The 25,201-nt window shown below is 32.5% G+C and overlaps 4 protein-coding genes across 5 annotated transcripts; 3 read left to right on the top strand and 1 right to left on the bottom strand.

The window, feature by feature from the left end:
* Positions 1-1,770: 1,770 nt before the first annotated feature.
* Positions 1,771-2,664, top strand: LOC112528669 (adenylate isopentenyltransferase 5, chloroplastic-like; the record flags this gene model as incomplete). The annotated part of the gene is made up of 2 exons (XM_025139691.1): positions 1,771-2,221; positions 2,330-2,664. Coding segments are annotated over exons 1-2 (786 nt in total), but the record flags the coding sequence as incomplete, so codon positions are not given.
* Positions 2,665-9,839: 7,175 nt separating this feature from the next.
* LOC112528768 (ethylene-responsive transcription factor ERF021-like) lies at positions 9,840-10,364 on the top strand. The gene has a single exon (XM_025139840.1). The coding sequence runs from the start codon at positions 9,840-9,842 to the stop codon at positions 10,362-10,364; it is 525 nt and encodes a 174-aa protein (XP_024995608.1).
* Positions 10,365-13,669: 3,305 nt separating this feature from the next.
* On the top strand, positions 13,670-17,603 carry LOC112527750. The gene is made up of 5 exons (XM_025138534.1): positions 13,670-13,967; positions 14,446-14,600; positions 16,962-17,020; positions 17,118-17,201; positions 17,281-17,603. The coding sequence occupies exons 1-5, from the start codon at positions 13,870-13,872 to the stop codon at positions 17,287-17,289; spliced, it is 405 nt and encodes a 134-aa protein (XP_024994302.1). The 5' UTR covers positions 13,670-13,869; the 3' UTR covers positions 17,290-17,603.
* A 487-nt stretch (positions 17,604-18,090) lies between these two features.
* On the bottom strand, positions 18,091-22,783 carry LOC112527640 (zinc finger CCCH domain-containing protein 34). 2 transcript variants are annotated; one of them, XM_025138390.1, is made up of 7 exons: positions 22,714-22,783; positions 22,476-22,621; positions 22,115-22,180; positions 21,188-21,307; positions 20,779-21,102; positions 20,380-20,682; positions 18,091-18,745 (listed from the first exon to the last, which is right to left on the bottom strand). In XM_025138390.1, the coding sequence occupies exons 1-7, from the start codon at positions 22,778-22,780 to the stop codon at positions 18,422-18,424; spliced, it is 1,350 nt and encodes a 449-aa protein (XP_024994158.1). In that variant the 5' UTR covers positions 22,781-22,783; the 3' UTR covers positions 18,091-18,421. The 2 variants fall into 2 exon arrangements, with proteins under 2 accessions (XP_024994158.1, XP_024994159.1); XM_025138391.1 differs by having other exon boundaries at positions 20,380-20,487.
* Between the last annotated feature and the right edge of the window lie 2,418 nt (positions 22,784-25,201).

The raw sequence follows: 25,201 nt of genomic DNA, 5'->3' as shown, positions 1-25,201 counted from the left end.
ATATATATATATATATATATATATATATATATAAAATTAATATTTGGGGCAGGGACCACGTTACCCGACCCCGTCCCCATCCCCGGTTTTGTACTTTGGTGGACCCCCGTCCTAATCGCCGGTCCCCGGTTTCGCGGGGAATCTCTGTCCCCGTCGGGGTGGGCACACCGAGTTCCCTAATAGGGCAGGTCTCATTCACATGTCTATAATTAACTAATTCACATATGAACTATGAGTTCACATATGCACTTGTTTTCCGCCTATTTGTAAAAGTTACAAAACCATCGTCTATTTTTCGCTTGACCAGTCAAAGCTGCAAGTTTTGACCAATCTTGACCGCATAAATGGCTATGATCACTTCTTTATTTCTCAAACAAACCTCTCCCTGTATATATAAGGAGTTTCAAATACAAACCATACAAATCAATTTCAACTGTCTCTTTAGTCTAATGAATATGTGGTGGTTTTGTAAATATCTTGATTATTTTCTGATTTTAAGTGTTAATCATACTTAATGAACTTTGATTATCTTTCATAAATGTATGGATCATGATGAATAAACTCTCAGTATTTTCATGAACATCTCATTTGATTGGTTTGTGATAGTTTTTACATCTTAAAGGGTTTGTTAATTGCAAATTGAATTTCCCTTGTGAACTGAGGGATGAATGAGAGCATGACACGTGCTTTTCATTAGCCATAAATAATATAATAGAACTAGATTTGTACATGATAAAACAGGGACGAAACCAATAATTTTATCATGGGTAATCCTCTTTAATAAAATAAAAATATACATATATGATGGAATTATATTCATGATAAAGATCGATCAAAATGTGAATATACATTTCAAAATCCAAAACACTAATCTTTACAGATTCAACAATAAATTTGGCGCTCTGAAATATATCAACGATATCTTCATTAACAACGTCCACAAACGCATCTATTTCAATATAAGCAACCAAATGATTAAAAATTTAAAACTTAAAATGGTGGGCCTCTAATGTGATTACCAATTCAAAATTTTTGGGCTTATTAATTCTTTTTGAATGTGAGTATGGGCTTGTGAATTCCCGGGCCTAAGCCAGCTCGGCACATTTGATAAAAGTCCCGTTGGATTCGTTACATTGACGACTACATATATGTCGAAGATAGAAATCCAAGTTTCATTATCATATTAAAATAACAATTCATCTATAATTTAGGGAAAAAAATAAACATATTATTTTAGTTATAATCATGGGATTGATGTTTTTATAACCGCTTATTAATGAATGTGAAGTTAAGAGGAAAAAAGAAGAAGATTATCATTGTGTTTTCAATATTAGTTGTATGGTGATAGAAGAACCTAATCTAACAAAGGCTTGTGATTGGTCTAAATAGTCTCTATAATTAATACATTTTTCATGGTTAACAAATAATCTTAGTGTGCACATATATATATATATATATATATATATTTTGCATATCCAAAATGATTTATAGGTTGAAACGGATATCGTCTTATATATCCACAACTGTAGCTTGCAATTCATATTCATTGACTACAATTTGGGGATTTGATTTCATCATTAATTCGCTGGTTAAATTCATTGAAAAAATTAACTTCAGGAATTCAAACTTTGATCATAATAAACATTCCATAATTAATTCTTCAACTGAAATTTTTTAAAAACATTCCATAATAATGAATTTGATGTTTATATATAAACCCATCACTTGGGACATGAGGAACAAGTATTATTATCCTTACTTACAATCACCATGGAGACTCAGAAGCCTGTTGTTTTCATAATGGGAGCAACCGGCACAGGAAAATCCCGTCTCTCCGTCGACATCGCGGCCAAATACTCGGGTGAGATTATCAACTCCGACAAGATGCAAGTCTACAAAGGCCTGGACATTGTGACCAACAAAATCACTGAACCAGAACAGAGAGGTGTGCCACATCATTTGCTAGGGGAGATTGATCCGGAAACTGACTTCTCAGCACAAGACTTCCGTTACCATGCACTATCGGCTATCAAACGGGTGGTGAGGTCGGATAAACTACCCGTGATCGTTGGAGGATCAAACTCGTTCATCGAAGCACTTGTTGAGGATCCCTTATCCAGTTTCCGGGACAAATACAAATGCTGTTTCTTATGGCTCGATGTTTCTGTACCCGTACTATGGTCATATGTTGAACAACGGGTAGACCAAATGGTCGATGCAGGTATTATCTATTTCGTTCTCGATTTGATTTGATGTTAACATAATTCATTTGTACGATATGATGCATATATATATATATATATATATATATATATAATGAAAAATGTAGGACTAGTTGATGAAGTTGGAGGCATTTATGATCCAAAGGCCGACTACACAAGAGGCATACGTAAATCGATTGGGGTTCCGGAACTAAAAGAATATTTTGAGGCAGAGAAGGAGATCAGTTCTGAAGAGCTACTTGAAGCTGCAATTTCCAACATTAAGTCCAACACATGCAAACTGATTGATCGTCAGTTATCCAAGATTTATCGACTCAAGAAACAATTGAGGTGGCCGCTCCATCGGGTGGATGCAACCACCGTGTTCGAGAAACAAGGCAAGGAAGCAGAAGATGCATGGGAACGAGACGTGCTACGACCATGCTTCCAAATAGTTGGGGATTTCCTCAACCTCAACCTCAACCTCAACGTTAACATAATAAATAATATATAATATAATATTAATTAATGTTCCTTGCAGATTACTTCCTTCCACTGTTTCTTAAACCTATTTTCTTAGATTGATTCGATAGGAATCTATAATATTGTTTCATGGTTAATAGTTTATTATATGTAATAAGTGGGGACAAAATAATAAGAATATGTTTACAAAATATCAGAGTCCCTAAAATAAAATTTGGCTATTTTAAATTTGTATGTGTGTTTAACATCATTCATTCATGAACGCATTCACTATTTCATCTATAAACAAAGTTATTGTTTCAATATTTTTCATCTTCATATATGAATACATTTATTATTTCACCTATGAAATTATGCTATTATCCTCCACTTATGAACACATCATTTTTCTTTTGAGCATATTAGTTTCATCATGAATTGAGTTTGAACATATTAATTGACAAACTTGAAACATATTTATATAAATTTTGATTATGAAAGACCAAGAGAGAAATTACTTTGGGTATGGTAGATGTTATTAATTAATTTTCCAAGAATACCCTAACAATGTTTTGTGTGTCATATAACCATCATATCCATGTCAGGTAATTGGAGCCCATAACTTCAAACCTAAACAATCGCACTTTTGTTGTTTTTGTGATTCCAATACACTAAAGGAATTGAAATGGAATTCAATAAACTTTGATCTAGTTTTGTTTTTGAAAGGGCCAACCTTTATTAAAATCAGAGAGAAAAACATAATACAAAACAACCAACACGCATAAACAACCAAACCTAGCTAACATGACAAAGGGAAAAACGAAAAACAAAGCATTGCAAAAACAAGAAACCACCCACCACACAAACACAAGCAAACTAAAAACCCTCAAGGAAGCATGCCAAGGAATTGAAATAGAATATCTAAAATGAATTGGAATCTACGACATGTTTAGTTAGTAATATGCAGCTTTGGAATGAGAATAAGATAATAAGTGACTTAAATACCTCTTTATTACATTTTCATATTTCGTTGCATATATTATAAATGCAATGTAACGATAAAATCAGTAATAGCATTAATTGAAGATGGTGATAGGGGTTGTGGTGGCGATGATCAGGGATATCCTTGGGGAGAGTGAGACGGGCATATGGCCAGGGCCCAAAAATATTAGCCCAATTTTTTAATATATAATAGTAGTCCATAAAAAATTAGTACATAATTAAATTAAAAAGATGCCTGAATTTAGTAGATGACAATCTCAAGATGTATTAAGTAACTCCAAGCTCATGTGCTTGTCTTGCTATATGTTTTTGTTGGCTACTTTTATCTATTTATGTTTCTATTGGATATTAACAATGTTTGCGTAATTGTTTTTGTAAGCTATTGTTATCTATCTATAGTTGATATTGTCTAACTGTTTGACGATTCATCCATTGTTCTTATTAAATATTTATAACTAATTAAGTGACTACAGTTAAAACGGCAACTTCATTCTTATTAAATATGTATAATTAATTAAGAATATATTTAAAAATTTAGTTATCTAATTTAAAAAGGAGGCACTTGTTTTGAAACGATTAAATATAGAATTTGAACACTAATTTAAGGAGAGGGAGTAATATTTCCACGTGTAATGCTGCCGTCAATGTCGGCTAAAAGAGCTTTGGATTTTAAAATAGGTTGGTTGTTAGGGTGCGAGGGTCCTTTTTACGGTTGACCCCTCGCACCGTCATGCGGCCTGTCCCATAAATCCTCCCAAAACAATGATACAAAGTCAGATATCATGGATTCATGATGGTGGGTGATATATGTTTTTTTTTTCAGAGTATCTTTCTTTTAAATATAAAATTATTTTAACAATATATAAATTTATCCGTCTTATAATTAATATTTATTTTAAGACAAATTAAATTAAAAGTATGAGTATCTATACTATATTATAAAATATTTTACAAAAACTCTTAAAAACTACTTTTTATGCGTAAAATATTGTTTATTAATGCATATTACTTAAAACTCAAGATTATAAGTAAATTGTGCGTAAGTACAACTTATTAAAGCCCCATATCTGAATTCGTGTAACTAATTGCAGATAAATATAATCAAATACAAGATAAATATTTTATTTTAAATATAAAAAATCTAAAATATAATTAGGATAATCATTGAGTTCTAACAAAATACTTAATTATTATTTTTATAAAATGTTATATTATTAAACCAAAAATAAATTATTTCATTATTGAACTTAAATTAAGTTATAATAAAAAAATAAATTATATAAAAGATGAAAACTTTTAAATAGTTAATTTGACATTAACATTGATATATATATATATATATTTTTAAATTTTTATGACATCTTCAAATTTATATTTTATTCAAAAATAAAATAATAATTATTTTTTTTTAAAACACATAATCTATACTATCTATACTATATTATAAAATATTTGACAAAAGACTCTTAAAAACATTTTTTATGTACGAAGTATTGTTTATTTATGCATATTACTTAAAGTTTAAGATTACAAGTAATTATGCATAAGTACAACTTATTAAAGCTCAATACTTGAATTCGTTTAACTAATTGCAGATAAACATAATCAAATATTGGATAAATATCTCATTTTAAATATAAAAATCTAAAATATAATTATGATAATCATTAAGTTCTAACAAAATAATTAATTATTATTTTATAAAAAATTATATTATTAAACCAAATATAAATTACTTCGTTATTGTACCTAAATTAAATTATAATAAAAAATTAAATTAAAAATTACACAAAAAATGAGGAATTTTAAATAGTTAATTGATACGAATATCGATATATATTTGTTATGCATAAAGTATTGTATATTGATGCATATTACTTAAAATTCAAAATTATAAGTAATTATGCATAAGTACAACTTATTAAAGCTTCATGTTTGAATTCGTATAAATAACTGCAGATAAACATAATCAAATAGAGGATGAATATCTCATTTTAAAATATAATTAGAATAATGATCGAGTTCCAACAAAATAAATAATTATTATCTTTATAAAAAAGTTATATTATTAAACCAAATATAAATTACTTTGTTATTGTACATCAGTTAAATTATAAAAAAATTGAATTAAAAAATTACACAAAAAATGAGGAATTTTAAATAGTTAATTTGATACTAATATCGATATACTTTTGTCAAATTTTTATTATATCTTCAAACATATATTTTATTCAAAAATAAAAACATCATCGCTTTCTCAAAATCACATGAAACCATATTATAACATCGACTGAGATAAAGAATAAAATGAAATATTAAAATGACGATGTATTTCGCTGCATTGCGTGAGTACGTTTCTAGTTTATTTTAAAACAAACTAAATTAAAAATATGAGTATTTATTTAAGAAGAAATAATAATATTTAAAAAAAAAAAAAGAGGTTGTTAGGAATATTTTTTAATTGATATAAAATCTTTGAGAAAAATAATATATCTTCTACACAACTAAAAAATAGTTGAGTAGGAAGGAGTTGTGTGTAATTTGCTTGGCAGCTGTTTTCTTCTTAAATTTGGTGGCCTTTTGACTCAAACCATAAACCACTTTCATTCATCCCACCAAATTATATTAAACTTATTTTAACAAATTACTTAATATTAAAAAGTCATTATGTTTTCATAGAAAATATTCTTTATATACTTCTCCCCTCTGCTTACATAATTATTTCACAAAATCGCTTTTTTATTTTATATTTTTTTTTTTCAAAAAACTAGTTTATACGACCAACTAAGGATTTTTAAATAAATTCGAAAACCAAACTAATTTATGATTGATAAACATAACCCATATGTTTGAAATTCTACATTCTTTAAGTTATACTTTCTTTGAAAAATAAAGACGGTTTCATGAATGTTGGCTATGGAAATATAGACATATGTGTATCAAGATTAAATTTGTATGGATTTTATAAAAACGATCGTGTTTATTAAATAATTGTATATTAATTATGGAGGCCTTCTTTTGAGAATTTTTTTCAAATATATTCTTCAAAATTGAGAAAATAAAAAATTTGGGAATTTTGAGCAATTTTTTTTTTTTTTGCTCCAAAAGATTCTTCAAAATAGAGAAAATAGGAGAGATGGTATAAAAATCTCAAAATTTGGAGAACATACAAAAAAATGAATACAATGAGAGAGAAATACTATTTAATATATTTCCACAAATAGAAAACTTTGAAATTAAATATTTAGAGATAAATATTTTATTAGATGAAAGAAATATTTTAATAATATATTCGATGTTGTAATCTTCTAAGTGAAGAATTTGTTGTATTTTTATTTTAGAGATTTTTAAAAAAATTGAAGAATTTGTTAGAGATACTTTTAATTGGTGAAATTTAATTTATACCACAAAATTATTTAAGAAATAAAATCTAATTTAATTTAAAAAAAGTTTATCACTCCTCTCTAATAGTCTTTTTTTTCCCTCTAGTATCTTCTCTTTCATCTTTCCTATCTTCTCACTCCCTTCTACATATCGTACACACATAATTAAATATGCGCGTAGGTAAACACGTTGTAGACACTTTTTCTTTTAGAAATAATATTATAATTTGTAAATAATTTGTTATAAATGTTATTATAATTTGTGAACACACTTTAAATCTACCAGATCTGATATAACTTGTGAACATAACTAAAACAAAAAAACTAAATTTAAATCTACCACTTTGGCCCACTGGTCATCCGCCGGGAGTTTCATGGTTTAATACCGATATATTAGCAACAAATCTAATAAATCTAAATGTAGTGCTTTTGAACACTTGTGAACATCCTTAAGATCATTTTCATTGTGTTCACCTTGTGTACATATTTAATTGCGAATGTGTGTATGTTATAGGAGAGAGAGAGAGAGAGAGAGAGATTAATAGAATTTGACTTTTTTTTTCTTAAAATATGCATTAATTATCTTAAATTAATGGTTTAGAATGGATTTCACATATCTCACAAATTGTGGAACTTTCAAATTATTAAACCCCTATCGATTATGATCTAACAATTTATATTTATACAGAAAGTTTAAGCTTCATGCGTTATCTTATTCATTCAATCAAGAAATTATGCAGATCATGCCAAATTAATCAAGAATTGAAAGGGCTCAATTCAATCAATACTTGTTGCAAGATTTTTGCTGTAGAAAATGAATTTTTTCTTTATGGACTGGACATTCTGTAAAGAAATTATCGAATTGGACATTAACCTTGATAAATGTAAAATTAATGTGAAATCAACATTTGCAAAACAACTCTTTTCAAGTTTAAAGGAAATACAAACTTTTTGAATCTCATGTAACATGTTTGTGAACTCAACCATTTTGCCGATTATGAGCAAAACCAACTTACTTTTTGTGAGATGATAAGAGCGAATTTTTGTAGGTTTAGATAGTAACATCAAGCATAATGTTGACGAAATATATAACTCACATGTAGATTACTCGATACGGCGAAAATAGTAGGACTCGGTGTTGTTGACAATCGTGGAGAGTAACTTTCAAGTGATTTTGATACATTATAGGAAGAAAATGGCATCATTCTTTTGCAAACAACTCCTAATTCTGCTCCTTGGCAACCAAAAAAAAATTCTTAAGAAACAAGATAATACATCTATGGACATAGTTGATTGCACGCTTAATCATTTGGGTCTATCAAATAACTTACGAGGCGAGACACTTTATATTGCGTGTCATATAAAGAAACATATACAATCTTGATGATATCATTGTTCCTTTTACGGATAACAACACAAGAAATGTGTGGAATCCTTCAACACATATGCACCCGTAGCTTGTACAACCTTGAATCTTTTCTTGGGGTTGTTAGATTCCTACATTAGTTATAACTGGACCATATATCTTCTGTATATGTTAGAGATTCCATTCACTCTTCAAGGATTCTTTTAATAGGGTTCTACATATTCTAACGAGTCAAGGTCTATCACCCGAGGAACTCGCCACTCTTCATCTATCTACTAATTATATATAATGGATGTTGTATACATACACATCCATACAAATTACATATTAGCACATGCACATGTATATGTATATATGTGTATATAGGGTAGGGTTCCTTTGAATAGCGTAAGAAGAGATCTCCACCATTGGATGCATATTAGGATGAGGTGCACCAAATCAATCCCCATATCAAACGCGATTCATTTGTGAGATGTAATTAAAAGTGATCAAGGTTCCGATCCCTTCTTATGTTTCTATCTTAACTCTCATTCTCATATCATAATTGGTTTGTGTGTATATATACACTGCACACACACGCATATACCACAAAACAGTATATATTAGAAACCGCGTTATTAGCAGGAAGCCTTTCACCAACCAATAGCTTATCTTTCTGGCCTCCAAATTGAAAATGTCATGTAACAAGTGCATATATTAGAAAAAAGAGCACACATTCTTATCATGAAGACGTGGCAGAACATCATTGGTTATAACCAAGCTCTTAAAAATGATTATTGAGTTGATGCTAAATATCTTTGGAAGCTACTTGGAAATTCCATCAAATTATAATATATCCCCCTAAATTATTGGCCTAATAACAAAATTGGCCCCTGCTTAAGTGCTTAATAGTTTTTTATCTATTGATATGGCACTTAACAGTTAAGGCTCACAATTCTTAAGTTGTAAGCTCAACTTTTATTTAAAAAAATCTTGCTTGTTTATTATAAACTTTCCCTTTACAATCTATTTTTTATGTATTTTTATCAGATATAATTTTTTTAGTACTATTATAATGTAATACTTGGTTAATTAACGGTTTTTAATAAATAAAAAACAATGGCTAAAATAAAAGTAATTTAGTTTCAAAACACAGTAAAATGGGATAATTCTGTTACTACTTACGTAAGGATATCAACCGTCTTATCATATGATTAAACGGTGTACATGTAACCTTCAAGAGGTCTTTTTGAAGATATCCAAAATGCAAGGGTGTTTTTGTAAGTGATGCCATAATACAAGGGGTGCAAGTGCAATTACTATAAAATGGCCTTAAATATGACACTTTTATTAAATTATACATTTTTGGAACAAAAGTAACATTTGAGTCCACATGTATAAATATGTGGCTGGATCACTTATTTTCCATTAAACTATAATCGAACCATGAGCGACACTCATTCATCTGCAAGTGGTGGAACGTCTTCGGTCTACCGGGGTGTCCGCAAGCGCAAATGGGGCAAATGGGTGTCTGAGATACGTGATCCAGTGACCAAATCGCGTATTTGGCTAGGGAGTTTCGACACACCCGAAATGGCAGCAGCCGCATACGATGCAGTGTCGTTTTATTTTCGGGGAGACTGTGCCCGGCTTAACTTCCCCCAAATGGCAACCGCTCTCCCCCGCCCTGCTACCCCCAGTGCTGATGACATACGTGTGGCTGCTCACGAGGCTGCAATGCTCCTCAAACCGTCGACATCTGAGATTGACACTGGCTCGAGCTCGGGTCATTCTGTGCCCACCAATGTCGGACTTTCCCCAAGCGAAATCCAGGCCATTAACGACTTACCGCTTGATTCCCATGAAACATGGATGGAATATAACAACGACCCAACAATGTATTATTCCAATCCTGCTAGCTTTGATCATAACTGGGATGAGGTACCTGATGATTCCCTCTGGGATCCGTAGGTAACGAACCCTCATCCCCCCAGCGATAATTAACTCGCAAACAATGACAAGAAGATAATTTACTTACGTCTTTCATGCAGTATCTATGCATGCCTAATTGCCTACATAAACATATAATAACTAGCTAGAGTAGATAAAATTAAATAAACCATTTATATATATATATATATATATATATATATATATATGGGGATACTATGGGCGTGAAAGCACTGGCATGCATGCAGCAAGGATCAAGTGCAAGATTACTGGATGAGTTCTTAATGTTTGTGTGTTTATTTGTAGTTTTTTTTTTGTGATGTAATCTGCAATTCTGCATTGTTTACCAAAATGTTTCTTTTCTAGAATTAAAGACTCGCAAATGAACCTTTGTTATCGTCACATCCATCGCATACGTTCATCTATACAAGTTATTATATTTTTATATATATATATATATATATATATGTATATATGATGCAGTTTCTATATCTCCATATGTAAAGCCTCGTGATCATGATCTCATCTTCAACTGTGATTTTTTTAAAGTATATAATATTTATATAGGGTAAATGCAACAAATAAATTCATACATATTTCTCACATTTGGTGAAGTTTGAACCCCTGACCTCTTATGTTATCAAGGACTATGATACCACTAGGCTATAGGCCCTTTGGTTGATCAAAGTGATCTTTATGACCATGAATCAGAAGTTTCAGTTTGACGGATTTTGACATATATTCAAGTCATAACGTTTAACATGCAATATATATCATGAATTCGAAAACGCCACCACACATGCACTATAGATACAAATGACACAGTAATTAATGAAAAAATTTATTGAGAATCTAAAGGAAAGAGATACAGTAATTAATGAAAAATGATGGAATCATAAAAGTTTGTTTTGTCTTTTATTTATGGGTTTAGTGACTTATTACTTCAATTATGAACTTAATTAGTATATTCCTTTTCAACTTTGAAGCACTTACTAAAGTTAGTTGAATTTTATAAGTAAATATATCATCTATTGTCAATACCATAAATCATATATATTATACTAATTAAACAAATAGTATTAAAAAGAATAAAAAAACAAACAATCCTAAAAAGTAAACAAACATTATTAAATTAATTTCTTTTACATTTTAATCTCAATTGATACAAAATAGGCACTCGAATCGTAAAACCTGTACTGATTTTACGAGTTAGAGGTATCCAGTATAAAATTGCAAAATTTTATTATCATCCCTCATGTTGATGTTGCACCCTCTCCAAGTCCAATGTGCAAGGATCCCTTACCCAACTAAGCTTCATCCATCTCTACAACATATTAAATGTTTGGGATTTAAGATAACGTGCTAAAGATATTATATTTCGCAAACTCCAACTCATGTTTTGCGAACTAGGATTTTGTTTAAGAGGTACATGACATGCCTTATTTTTAACACGTGGCTATATGGGGCACAAGGCCTTTTGTGATTCGAATATCTATTTTTGTAATTTTGTATTTATAAGCCAAAATTTTATAAGGACTAGCTTATAGGGATGGTGATTTGGCCCGACCCGGTGGGGAACCCGGTTCACCCGACCCGGACGGGGACGGGGAATCCCCGCTAAAACGGGGACCGGGGCCGGGGCCGGGGATCCCCGGTAGAGGCAAACCGGGGTTGGGGCCGGGTATTGTATCCCCCGACCCGCCCCGTACCCGGTATATAGATAAATGCTAAAATTACTAGTTTGGGCTTTGATTATGCATACTGTTTCAGACTTTAATTATTTGGGTTTGGGCTTTTTGGACTGGACATTACTCAAACTCATCTTCAATCCATACTCCATACTCATCGTCTCATCCTCAGACCTCAATCCTCATACCTAATACGTAATACCTCTACACAGTCCACACTACAGGTGCCGTGCGACAGGTCACAGGCGACACCGGTCACACAGCGACAAACACAGTCCACAGACAGCACACCGGCAGCGGCTACTCTGCTGTTACGCCATCGCCTTCGGCTTCGCCTACGCCCTTCGCCAGTTCGCCCTTCGCCTACGCCCTTCGCGGCTACTCTGCTGTTACCCCTTCCCCTTGACACCAGGCACACCACTCCAGCAGGCTGCAGGGCCGCAGGCGGCACTCGACAGTGAGTAAACCCAATTGCCAATTTTTCCATGTCTTTCTAGTTTCTGGTTACTTATTTCATTATTTGTCTGGAATTCGCATACAACCACTTCAAAGATTCGACTTTGAATTCCTGATGGTATCCCATTATGAAATGGAAAATACACATTGAAGGTTGCGACTTGCTAACCCACTGTGTGTAGGACAGTGTGTTTACAGAACCTGTTCTTCATCAATTAGGTCATAACTTTATTTCTATGATTACATTGTTATTGAATTGTTACTTTAATGTATATTGAATTGTTAGTTTGTTACTTTACTTTACTGTTTGTTGAGTTGTTAAATTGACCGGGGGTTGACCGGGGGTTGACCGGGGTTGACCAAAAGTTGACCGGGGACGGGGCTGGGGCCGGGGACTCTGTACACAAACCGGGGCCGGGGCCGGGGATTGCAAACCCCGCCCCATCCCCGCCCCGTTGCCATCCCTACTAGCTTAGCTTAATGAGGCTAGATTAATGATTCATCTCTTCATAAATCTATACTATATTATAAAACATTTGACAAAAACTCTTAAAAACCACTTTTTATGCGTAGAGTATCGTTTATTAATGCATAGTACTTAAAACTCAAGATTGCAAGTAGATTGTAAGTAAGTACAACTTATTAAAACTTCATATCTGAATTCGTGTAACTAACAACAGATAAACATAATCAAATACAGGATAAACATCTCATTTAAAATATAAAAATCTAAAATATAATTAGGATAATCATTGAGTTATAACATAATACTTAATTATTATCTTTATAAAATGTTATATTATTAAACCAAAAAATAAATTATTTCGTTATTAAACTTAAATTAAATTATAATAAAAAAATAAATTAAAAAAATTATATAAAAAATGAGAACTTTTAAATAGTTGATTTGATATTAACATTGATATTTTTTTTCAAATTTTTATTATATCTTCAAATTTATATTTCAAAAATAAAATCATTATTCTTTCTTAAAAACACATAAAATCGTATTATAACATCGACAGAGATAAATAATAAAATAAAACATTAAAATCGAGAATTGTCTCACTGCATTACGTGAGTACTCTTCTAGTATCTTATAATTATGATTAATAGATAACTTTATGATTTAAATTCTTGGAGAAAATATTATGAAAGGGCAAAATGGGTATTTACAAAGATGTACGACAAGCGACCAATCTCTCCCTTCCGACCTTCCGAATTCCCCAAAATTGGAGGGAGAATGATACCGAAAACCTTCAACCATCCGCCGCTGAAAATCTCAGAATCCACAGATTTGGGGGAGTTTTAGACATCAATCGGCGGAATACCTCTTCTTCATCGGAAGTTATCCTCACCAGAAGGTGTTAGCAAGTGATCCGATGGAGAAACTGACGGAGGATGAACGAAAGGCTCTTCGTGGAAGCAAATTTGCACCTCTTCCTTCTGCGGCCCCTACCGTTTCCCGATCTCAACCCCGGTCAGCTTTTTCTTTCTGTTTCTCCCTCCTTTTTGTTTGTTGTTTTCCTTTTATTTTGTTGTAATCTGGAAAATTTTGTTTGGAATCTAACCACAAGCAAGTAGAGGGTTTAGCTGGATCTGCTGAATTAATCGCACTTTATTTTTGTTGATTACTGTGTAAATTTCAAACCGATTACTGTTGTAGATTTTCAGGGAAACTTAGTAACCAGGTTAAACTATTGATATGTATGATTTTGCGACAGTTGGTAACTCGATTGAAATCGATATACAAATGCCAGGAATGAAAACATATTAGTTAACTCAAGTTTATGATAATATCCACATACATTTTGAATGTGAATTATGAACAGTATTTAGATTTGAAAATATGAGAAAGTTCTTTTTTTGGTATCATTTGAGAAGGGAGGGGCATGTGGATGTAATAACTGGATTGAATTATTGATGTTGGAAATTGGGGAAAAAACATTCACTTGCAGATTGGCACACCCTGGAGGACCATTGAAGACTAACAAAGCTGCTGCGTTAGCCAAGTTTCTGGAACGGAAGTTGCAGGAACCTAGTGGGTTGTCTTCTATTAATCCGAAACTTGTGGAATTAGCTGTAAAAAATGCCAAAGAGACTGTTAGAGCAAGTAAGGATCCTCATCCTACTTTGCTCATCTATATGAGCACACACGCACACATCACAAAACACATATATTAAATTCGTATCAGCTAATATTTTAAGGCCTTACATGCTATAAGTGGTATTAATGGGCATTCATGATTCTAAATAACGTGGAGTTGATAACTGTTAACTGTACTGTAGTTGTCGTCGTAAAAATTGGTTGTATTTTTTCTTTTATCTCTGTAATAAAGGATGGGTGCTGAAAGCAACCTCTTAGGTTTAATACTCTACAATGGAGTACCTATGGTATTTTAAGAGTTCCATTCTTTTGAGTCTTTTTCCGTTTGTGATTGTTATGGTGTGTTCTAACTTCTAAGAGAAGGAAAAGGCAATAGATAGGAATGTTCTTGTGAGTTAATGCATTATAGGAGAAGAATCATTTTCTGAACATTTGTGTGTTATCTATGCAGGGTGTGGTTAATATTTACATGGTATCTATCTGATGTGCTATCATTTTGAAACATTTTCTTTGATTTAGAACATAATTGCATACTGCTGATAACCCCTTGACATTAGGCTGGAGCTTTCTCCTCCCATATGAACTTGAGATGATTTTTTCTTTTTTCCTTTTGAATTTTTGGCGGTTCTTCAGTGAATTTGACTCATTGACATGTAGTGTAGAACCAATTGCTAACAAGTACTTAGTGCTGCAAGTGATTGTGTAAATATCCTTGTTTGTTCCTCCTTTTGAGATGATATTGGATATCCTCAGGTCCGATGTTGCTTAATGTGGCTTTTGCAAAGTACTTGGCTTTTAATGCACACATCCCTATTCCTTTTGAGCAACCAACTTTCATGCCACAAACGGATCTCTCAATATTAGTACTTTTGACCACAATTATTAGTTCATAGGACATATTCTTGTAAAGAGAAGCTTGCTTAACAATATCGTTGATATGTTTGTCAACCTTTAATGAAATTTTTCTCAAGTTCATTGTTTGGTGCCACTCTGTTGCTCTTTGAATACTAGGGAGGAACCACAGAATAGAAGTGAGTCCTGCAGATCTTTAAGATAAAAGAAAATGTATATCGGTTGAAGAACCATTAATGCATGGTACATTTTGTGAACTTGACAGCCTGAACATATAAACATGTGGACAAAAAAATATACTCTACATTTATACTCTTCAATGTAACTTTCATTGGTGTCTATTATGAACTTGCTGGCACTCTCTGTGACATGGTTATACAATAGATTATAGTTGATCTCTAGTTTATGGTTGAGCTTCTATGAAACCTTTTTAATTTTTATTATACAAGACTCCTGAAGCTTGCATATTTTTGTTCACCTTGCTTTTTATGTTTGGCTAAGATTCTTATCTCGCCATCCTTGTGTAAATTGATCTTTAATAATGAAAGATGTTCTTCCTAACTACTTCCTGTCATTGATATGCTTATCATATCTTCTGGCTGCCCTATCAACACCATTGGAGTTGCACTAATGAACAACCATCAGGGAATGTTTAAAAAAGTGAACATTAGCATAGAATTGAAAACCTCATGGTAATATAAGCACATGAGAATTCAAATTGTCCCATCTGGGACACTCACAGGGGTAGAAGTATTGGATTTTAGCGATTCTTACATGCCTTTGATGTCATTTTGACTATTCTCCAACACAGTTTCGGGCTTTCGGCATTGTTTATGAGGTGTGCTTTCACTTCTAAAGGAGCAATGATGAGTGAGGGAGGGAAACATTAGATTACATCCATTGAATCACATGGATGAATAAATGGAAAAATTCAAGTTCTGTTAGTCTACTGTTCTTGAATCTTATTTTTCTTTTATTTTTTCAATGCATCTCTGCAGTACAAGGTTTATTTGGAAATTTGCATTTGTATTAGCGCAACACACAATAGAATTACTTATAACAAACATCGAGGTTTTTCCAAAAATAAAAGCAAATTTTAAGTTGATTTCTATATGATTTCAAACTACTCCTCAGGTTGTCTACTGTTTAAATTGGTCTATTTATGCATAACTCAGAGATCAGAAGATACATATATTTTACATTAGAAATATGTTTAGTTACTGTTCTAGATAAATTGAAATTCTTTAAACAGAAATATAATTGTCAAAATCTTTTACCTCTTTATAATTGCACCATCAGTATCTTGTGTCATGCCACGAGTTGCATGTTGGCATTAGTGCTGGATACATCTCAATGCTCAGTAACAAATGTATCAAAAAAGAGAGTTGTTACTCTGTTTGGAAATCATCCAAGTAGTTAATTAACATCCACATTCGTATTCTGAAAACATGTTGAGACTTGAGTTCAGTTGTTAAAAGATTATCTTGTGGTTTATTTATGTCAAATTCTATGCAGGCAATTCTTCAAATTCAGAAAGGAAAATACAGCATGTAAACTCATTTGGTGATCCTGAGGTGCTTTCATCGTCCACTCCTGCAAAGCTGTCACCATGTTCATTGATTCGCATTTTAATCGTTGATGCCCATTTCTAAATGACTCTGAATGTGACAGGTTATGATCGAAGAAGATGAAGAAATGAATGTGAAGCCTATCAAAGTGAAGAAAAAAAAGAACAAGAAAAATAAAAAACAGAAGGTGCATTTTTGTTTCTGATCTTTTTATCATTTTGGATTTGCAGATAAGCTTACATACGTCGAAATCTGAATTGCATCAGGTGAAGTAGGTAGCAGAATGGGATCTTTTGGCAGCAATGTTTGCACTCTACTACCATCTAGACAGGTTTTTCGGCACCCAAGTCTTTTTGGTTCTTCGGTGAAGATTTCAACAATACTGCATGGTTATGTAATGTGGCTTGTGCTAGTTTTGTTTCTTTGGCGAAAAGCACCTACATTGGTTGTCAGCAACATTTTTGGTAACTTGTTGACCCAAGGTTTATGAACACAAGATAATAGAAACCTTCCATTGTGTTGTGAAACGGCGTGGTTGAGACTTGAGATCAATTTGTAGTTGATAAAATTATTCAAATCATCCTTACATACATGTGTCTATATGTACATATATATAAAAATATATAGAACTGTTAGATCAAGACCGCTAGAGAACCCTAAAAAATAAATAACTGAAGAATTCATCCAAACCTTTGATTGAGATGATCCAACATATAGGATTAAAACCTTTGATTGAGATGATCCAACATATAAGGATTAAAAAGATGGTTATAAGTGCCTTTTTCAAAAAATACAAATATTTCCCCATAATTTTTTAAATAAAAAATCAGCGAAAACAACAAAAATTGAAGTGCAACAAATTACATCAAAAAGAATGACCATCTTTGATTCGGCATCCATTTTGATATTTCTTTTTCATTCTTTTTTTTCTTGGTTCTCCTGAATCTTTTCCCACTATACACACACACACACACAATGAGAGAGAAGATCAAACAAGGTGGTCTAAGTTGCGAGAATATGAGAAGTTTCAAGATGACATGCGATACAAAAAGAAAGAAGCATTGATAGTTGTAAGCCAAATAAATCCATTTCCGAAGTCACAAATCAAAAATTCACAGATAAAAAACCTTCTTCCACATGAGTATAAGTAGGAAGCACAACACAAGATGGACAAAGAAATCCTTTTTTGTTCCTATACAACATCATATCATAAACAGACACAGGCATGACGTTTTTTTTCCTTCTGGTTATTCAAAAGCTAATTTGGGTGAAAGGGTCCTAGGCTGTTTTGGCTTATTCAAAATGTTGGCCATGTAAATATAAGGTATAGATGCAACCATCAACTGAGGACTTGCCACAAAACCAAAAAAAAAGATGGCATGTTAGGGAATCGGTACCACCCGCTCGCTACGTGCTGCTGCCACTAAGTGGCATGCTCTGGGATAAACTTGATCCAACTGAAGCGCTCGGCATACTCGTCATTGACAGACCATCCTCCTTGTTGGTTGCAGCAGAAATAACCTCCTCCTGCTGCACCCTCAAATCCGATGAAGATGATGATGGAGCTAGAGTGCCAATGGAAGATCCAACAGGATATGGTGCAACTGGCATGTCTGCTAGTGAAGACTCAGATGGGCTGTAACTTAAGGTTCCCATTGGGTGATCAAATCTGCATGACGGCCCAAACTTGCACACCCCTTTTTGAGCATAATGTGAACACAGAGGTGCACCCTGTAATCCAAAATACATACAACATCAATCAAATGAGACATCTAAACAGAAAAGCTGTTTCACAAGTCTTTTTATGTTTGGCATAATGTTTAGGCTGCAAAATAAGTTTGTAATATATATGAAAGAGACACCCAAGGATGCATACTAAGAGCCTACTGAGAATTTTCTTTATAAATGAAGCCAAGTATAAAAAAAGATCCATGAAATGACTGGCATGTCCATTTATTCATTCATTTATATCAAAAAGACAGCCACTTTGAAGTTGCAACTCTGGGTATATGAGCTTATTGGCAAAAATTGTCACAAATGATGGCACCAGTCTGGATGACACCTATTCAGCTTAAAACAATCTATAAGATGTGGCTTCTAATCCCCTAAAGAAAAAGAAAAAGTTCCAAAAAAATATGACATCAACTCACAAAGGCTCAATGGTAAGGAAAACTGAAAAACAAAGGATGAAGGCAAATCAAGAGAAATTTTGGTTTATTCGACACCACCAATTGGTAATAACATAAACTTCTTATATTCAGAAGAAGCAGCAAGGTGGGTGGACGACTTACCTAATTGTGTCAAGGCAATATTAGCCAACAATAAAGGAAATGCTAGAGAAGTGCAATCTCCTCCTAACTGAGTTGCACTTGTAATATTAGAAGATGCAATTTCGGCTCGTGTAGGCCCTACCTGAACATGACAACTGTGAGGAAAAAAAAGTTATCTTTCCTTCACTTATTTCTTCATATTTAAGCTTCATAGAATTGAGTTTGCTGATTCTTGTATATGATAATATCAAACTTGCATGCCATGTGTGGTATTCGAAAGGACTTCCTAGTTATATCACACAACAGATTCAAATACTGGAACAGAGAAGAACTGAGCTATATATATATATGTATCATGTATGTATATATATGTATGTATATATATATATATATATGTATGTATATGTTTGATTCAACAATAAATCACAGGAAGAAAACCAAAAAAACAAATCAAATCACATGGACAGATCCTAAAGTGGATTTCTCTTAAAGAAGTTAGACCATATATAGGCCTCTGGCTTTGTTTAAAATCTCATGAACTACATCAAAATTATTTATAAAATGTCATAAGAGAATCAATATATCATGGAATGAACAATAACTCGCAAGATGATTAATTTAAAATGCAAAGCTCAACTTAACCATGCAAAAATTTTAATTTCATAAAAGTAGACTTTGTAATGATAAATCCAAGTGAAATTGTGAATCCATTTTTTACTAGCAAAGTAGCAATTGACTCACTATTCTATAAGGTTGCTCCTTGTTGAAACAATTTGTCTCGTGTGTTTTTATGATATGCTTTTATTTGTAAGAACTGAAACCTTTTATTTATACAACTTTACAATACTAATCTTATGTAAACTTAGTTTATTTTGATGTACATATGTTTTATCTTTAAGGACCGAATCCACTCATACTTGCAACTTTATGACATTTATTTCTTTTAGCTTTTGTTTAATTTATATAAGTTCACTTTACTCAAGATATAGTTTGTGTGTTTTGATAAATTTAGTTTTAGCTTATCGAAGTGACTGAACACCTAAAGAATTCCTGGTTTGCATTAAAGATGAAGGAGGGATGTGTAGAGATGCTTACTGGACGGAGGGGAAGGCCCATAGGGCTAAGCACAAAGTTTGTCCTTGGTACATTCCATTCTTGTGGATGATGGTATCTACACGAGGAACCAAATCTGCAATCCCCTGTCTTCAAGAAATATTGACATTCAGGTTCACCAGGCCTTTCCGGAAAAGCATGTTCTTTTTTACTAGGACCAGTAGAAGATGGCATAGAAAGATAAGATCCAGTATAAGAAGACATTGGAGGAGATAAATGAGGATTTATTGCATAAAGCGGACCTCCTCCAACAGTATTAGGAGATGCTACTGGACTAACAGGTGTCTGCACAACGTGATTTACTAGTTATAACGATGAAAATTTCCATCTTTATAAATCAGAACATTGAGAAGAAAAGTTGTGTAGAGAATAGAGATATACCTGATAAGGATTCCAACCTGGAAATGGGACCATTCCTGGTGGAAGTATCACTGGACCGTAAGTCCCTGGGAGATATGATCCTGGAAGAAGAGAAGGTCGTGCAACTGGCCAGTTGCCGGAAAAGACTCCATACTGTTGAGAAGAGGCAACAGAAGTTGGGTATATAGCAGAGGACATAGACAAAGATTCGGGTGTCTGTGCCTGTGCCAAAGGCGGTGGTGGTGGTGGTGAAATGATGGCAGTAGGCTGGGGATGATGAAATTTACAGGTAACCCCAAACTTACACTGCCCTGTTTTCAAGTAGTATGAACACTCTTTTTCACCCTGTCATAACGGAGTTTATGTTGAGCTGACAAATTGCAATATGAAGTTCAGAAAAATATATAAATAAAAAGGACAAGAAGCTCACAGGACGAAGAGGGTATCCAGACATATTAAGTGCCAATGTGCTTGATGATCCGATCCCCTGTCTTGGATGATGATACTTGCAAGAAGCACCAAATTTGCACATTCCCGTCCTCATATAATACTGAGACAGAAATAGATACAGACTCGTCTTAATAATTCCAGATAAAATATAAATGCAATGGTAGCAACAAAGTTGGAGTTCATAAGAAAATCACATGATAGGCTGTTTTGTAATACAAATAGCAAGATAATGCACTTGCGAATACATATGTTATCGAAAAGGTCAAATTTCCAAGTCAGAAACTAATAAAGATGAACTCATCAGAGAAAGACGATCCCAAGAACAGAAAAAAATCGTGTGAATCTTTGTAGGACAAAATGATAAAAGACGAAATTATGAGCATTACATTTGGATCTCAATCTACATAGAACAAAAAGATGTCATATGCATCTTAAATACTCCAACGAATACATTTCCAACTAAGAAAAAGTCGTCAACATCAATTTTGGAAGTAACAAAAGAACACATGATACAATGTAACAGGTTAACAACCTAACATACCTACATTGATCTTGATCTATAAAGAAAATGGTTTCCAAATAGAAACAAACAACTAACTAAATAAAAGTTCCCTTTTGGAAGTAGTGAAAAAGACAAATGTGATGACAGCAGCTAAGTTAGTTATAAATCCATTTAAAACCAAAGATGAAATGCAACTACAAACAAATAAGATTAACATTCTACCAAAAGTTAAGAATCCATGTGTGATAAGAACAACTACTACAAGCATCCCACAGAATAAGAACTCCAAGGTTGGATCTTGTTATCATTAAAGGCATCTAAATATAAGATTTTCTTAACTATATATAACCTTATATGACAAAAATCATTCGAATTTGTAAATTAACAAGTTTTCGAATGAAGTACCTGACATACGGGTTGTCCAATTCGTTCCGGGTATTCCCCTCCGGCAGACCTCATAACTCCGGCAACCTGGCAAAGCTCATCAAAACAACCTTTACCAAACGCTACTTTTTAACAACTCATTTTGAGGTAATCAGCAAATGGTTTTGCTTAATGCATGTCAATTTGGGGGATCATACATGTGGAGACATATAAAACCACAGAGTATAAGTTACTATTGAGCTCTTAAAACACCCAATTTGTATACAGATCTATTAAATTCCAAGATCTATTTGGCTTTTTTGACGATGATTACATCAAGAAACACAAGAGACGAGTATAGAAACACATTATGAATGATGGAAAAAGATTTGGAAATATTTACCGAACCACGATCACGAGGATGGTTAAACCGACAGCGAGAACCATAGCCACAAAACCCTGTCTTCAAATAATAGATACAATCAGCCTCATCCGGCCGTTCAGGATACGATTCCGACCCACCTCCCAACCCTAACTGCCACATAGGCTCTGCATTTACCATTAAAACCAACAACACTCAAAAACCCAAATCGAAAAACAGAAATTCCCAATTGAAATGCGATAATGCAAGTGTCGTTCACCTTCGAGCCCTGTTTGGCCACCTGATGAGTTCCATTCTGTAACCGGATCGGACTGTGACATCTCCATCAGGCGCTTATAAATATATATATATATATATATAAATAAAACTATACAATTATACGGTTGTGTATATATATATATATATATATAATCTATCAACACTATATAGTTATACTGAAACTCCCCAAAAAGCCAAATCGTATGAACAAATGCTATTGGGTTTTCCCGATCGCCTTTTTCAGTGAGAGAAAGAAGAGGTTTCTTGAGGGTTTCTCCCCCTCTCTCTCTCTCTCTCTCTTCTCTCACAATCTATATATATATCAGAGTCCGTGTGTATGCGTGTATGTATGTATGTATGTATGTTGAAAAAAGAGAGCGGCAGTGTGGTTTTTGGGTGTTTGTTGATGAGTGTAGATACGTCCAACAACTGAGACGAGAGTCTTTGTTGGTGAAACGGAGGTGTTGGAAGAGTTGTTTGGGAATGGTAACGCTCCCCCCTCCAAATTACCAAGTTGCCCTTCCCATTTCTTACACGTGCATTAAGACGTCTTCTCCTTACATCACCACATATTTCTCTTTTTCATTTACATGTTTTTTTTTTCTTTACTTTTAAATAATTATAATTATGTTATTTTAATTTAATTTAATTTAATATAATTTAAAATTTTATATTTAAAAGAATAATGTAACGGTAAATTTGGTGTGATAATACTCACCAACATCAAAATGGTGTAAAAATCGGTGTTAAGGTGAAATGATTTGATGTACGAAGAGGTATTGAATGTATTGATGTTGAGTTGACGGTGGCTTTAGTTGGTTTCATGGAGTTTAGAATTAAAGGGATCATACATTACTAAACACTATCCGGTGTTTAATGCATTATTTTTAAAAAAAATTATATAAATATTTTATAATATAGTATAGATATTTCATTATTGTTTAAATATCTAAAATATTGTATAAACAAAGAAAACGTCAGCTTAACATCGTGAATATCAAACAGAATATTAAAAAAAACATGGTATAAAAATAGTTAAAATTAAAAATGTAATTTTAATTTCAGAATTTTATCATAACAATATTCAAAATACTAATAATACTATAATTTAAGAATGTATAAATTATAATATTAAATAATAAATAAAATCGGTATATTCACAATATCCCATTAGCTAATAGCTAGTAACATGTATTTAAAACCATTTTGAAAGGGACAAAAATAGAGGTGCATATTGTTGTCACTTTTTTGTGGATAAAAATAAATGTTTTATTTATTACTGTCTATGTTTTTGTATATAAACAAATTTACGATTTTTATTTGACAACAAAACCAAATATTTTCTATAAGATTTTAACTACCAAAAGATTTAATATCAATATCTAAAATTAAAAAATTGTATTTTTTAGTGCTTGAAATATCAACTTTATTAAAGTCACACGTTTGACCATTTTTGTATAAATGAGTTTTGTAAACTATGAAAAGATACAAGTCAAGTGTTTAATTTATAGCGGATACCACTTTTTTATTTAATTTATATTTTCTTAAGATAAATATCATAATAAAAAGTCAAAACTTTGTCAAATGATGCCAAATGGTATATTTTCAATATCCCATTAAAAAGGCTTTTTTTCTTTTTGTGTATACCTTATGGACAAATGACATGATTAAATTTGAACTAGATTTTTAATGTACTAAGAATGATAAATATATATATATATATTGGCAGGTTCAAACGAAAAGACATGTATTTTACGAGAAAACAAGAAGGAATCCTAACCAACTACTTAATAAATCAAGGGCTATGATTAATAATGGCAAACTTGTAATATAATGGGCTAATTCAAATAATAAACATGTTGGAATTTAATTATAAGGGCAAAAGAGGGAAAGAAAACTAATTTTAATAATGGTATATATGACACGCTAATTTAGAGGGTTTTATATACATCAATTACCTTTAATTTTACCCAAAGTTATCTTCAAGCACCCATCCATTCAATAATGATATGGCAAATCCCCCCCCCCCCCCCAAATCGCCTTCTCTCTCAACTTCACTTGGATGATAGCCTTCTTGAGGATTTATGCACTGAAGTCGACCATTGTTCACGGAAATCATCAACAATTGTTTATCGGAATAATTGGTGTAATCATATATGATAATACCAAGTAACCATATGTGATTATATCAGGTTCTCATTCTTGTTTGGTAACACGTAATCATATATGATAATATCAAGTAATCATATGTGATTGACAGCTCCAACAAACAACAAAGAAACCCAAATGAACCAATGTGTTATCACATATGATTAATTAGGGCTATGATTATGGTTCATTAATTAGTATATCAACATATTCTGGGAACATTATGTCAATAAACATACAAATTATGGGAACAACTCCAATAAAAAAAACAAGTAAAAACAAATGAACCAATCAAGTAATATCACAGATGATACCACAAGTGATGATACAACAAATCCCCC

Source organism: Cynara cardunculus (genome assembly GCF_001531365.2).
Source record: "Cynara cardunculus var. scolymus isolate 2C chromosome LG 15, CcrdV1, whole genome shotgun sequence".
Lineage (NCBI taxonomy): Eukaryota > Viridiplantae > Streptophyta > Magnoliopsida > Asterales > Asteraceae > Cynara > Cynara cardunculus.
Note: the sequence above shows the minus strand (reverse complement) of the source record. Positions and strands in the feature narration are given on the sequence as shown.

Coding starts and splice junctions, on each gene's coding strand:
- LOC112527640 (XM_025138390.1), bottom strand. CDS start 22,780: ATGGAGATGTCACAGTCCGATCCGGTTACAGAATGGAACTCATCAGGT. Junction 21,308..22,114: donor TTGGACAACCCGTATGTCAG/GTACTTCATTCG, acceptor TTTCTGTCTCAG/TATTATATGAGGACGGGAAT. Junction 20,683..20,778: donor CAGGTTGGAATCCTTATCAG/GTATATCTCTAT, acceptor CACGTTGTGCAG/ACACCTGTTAGTCCAGTAGC.
- LOC112528768 (XM_025139840.1), top strand. CDS start 9,840: ATGAGCGACACTCATTCATCTGCAAGTGGTGGAACGTCTTCGGTCTAC.
- LOC112527750 (XM_025138534.1), top strand. CDS start 13,870: ATGGAGAAACTGACGGAGGATGAACGAAAGGCTCTTCGTGGAAGCAAA. Junction 13,968..14,445: donor GTTTCCCGATCTCAACCCCG/GTCAGCTTTTTC, acceptor ATTCACTTGCAG/ATTGGCACACCCTGGAGGAC. Junction 14,601..16,961: donor CAAAGAGACTGTTAGAGCAA/GTAAGGATCCTC, acceptor AATTCTATGCAG/GCAATTCTTCAAATTCAGAA.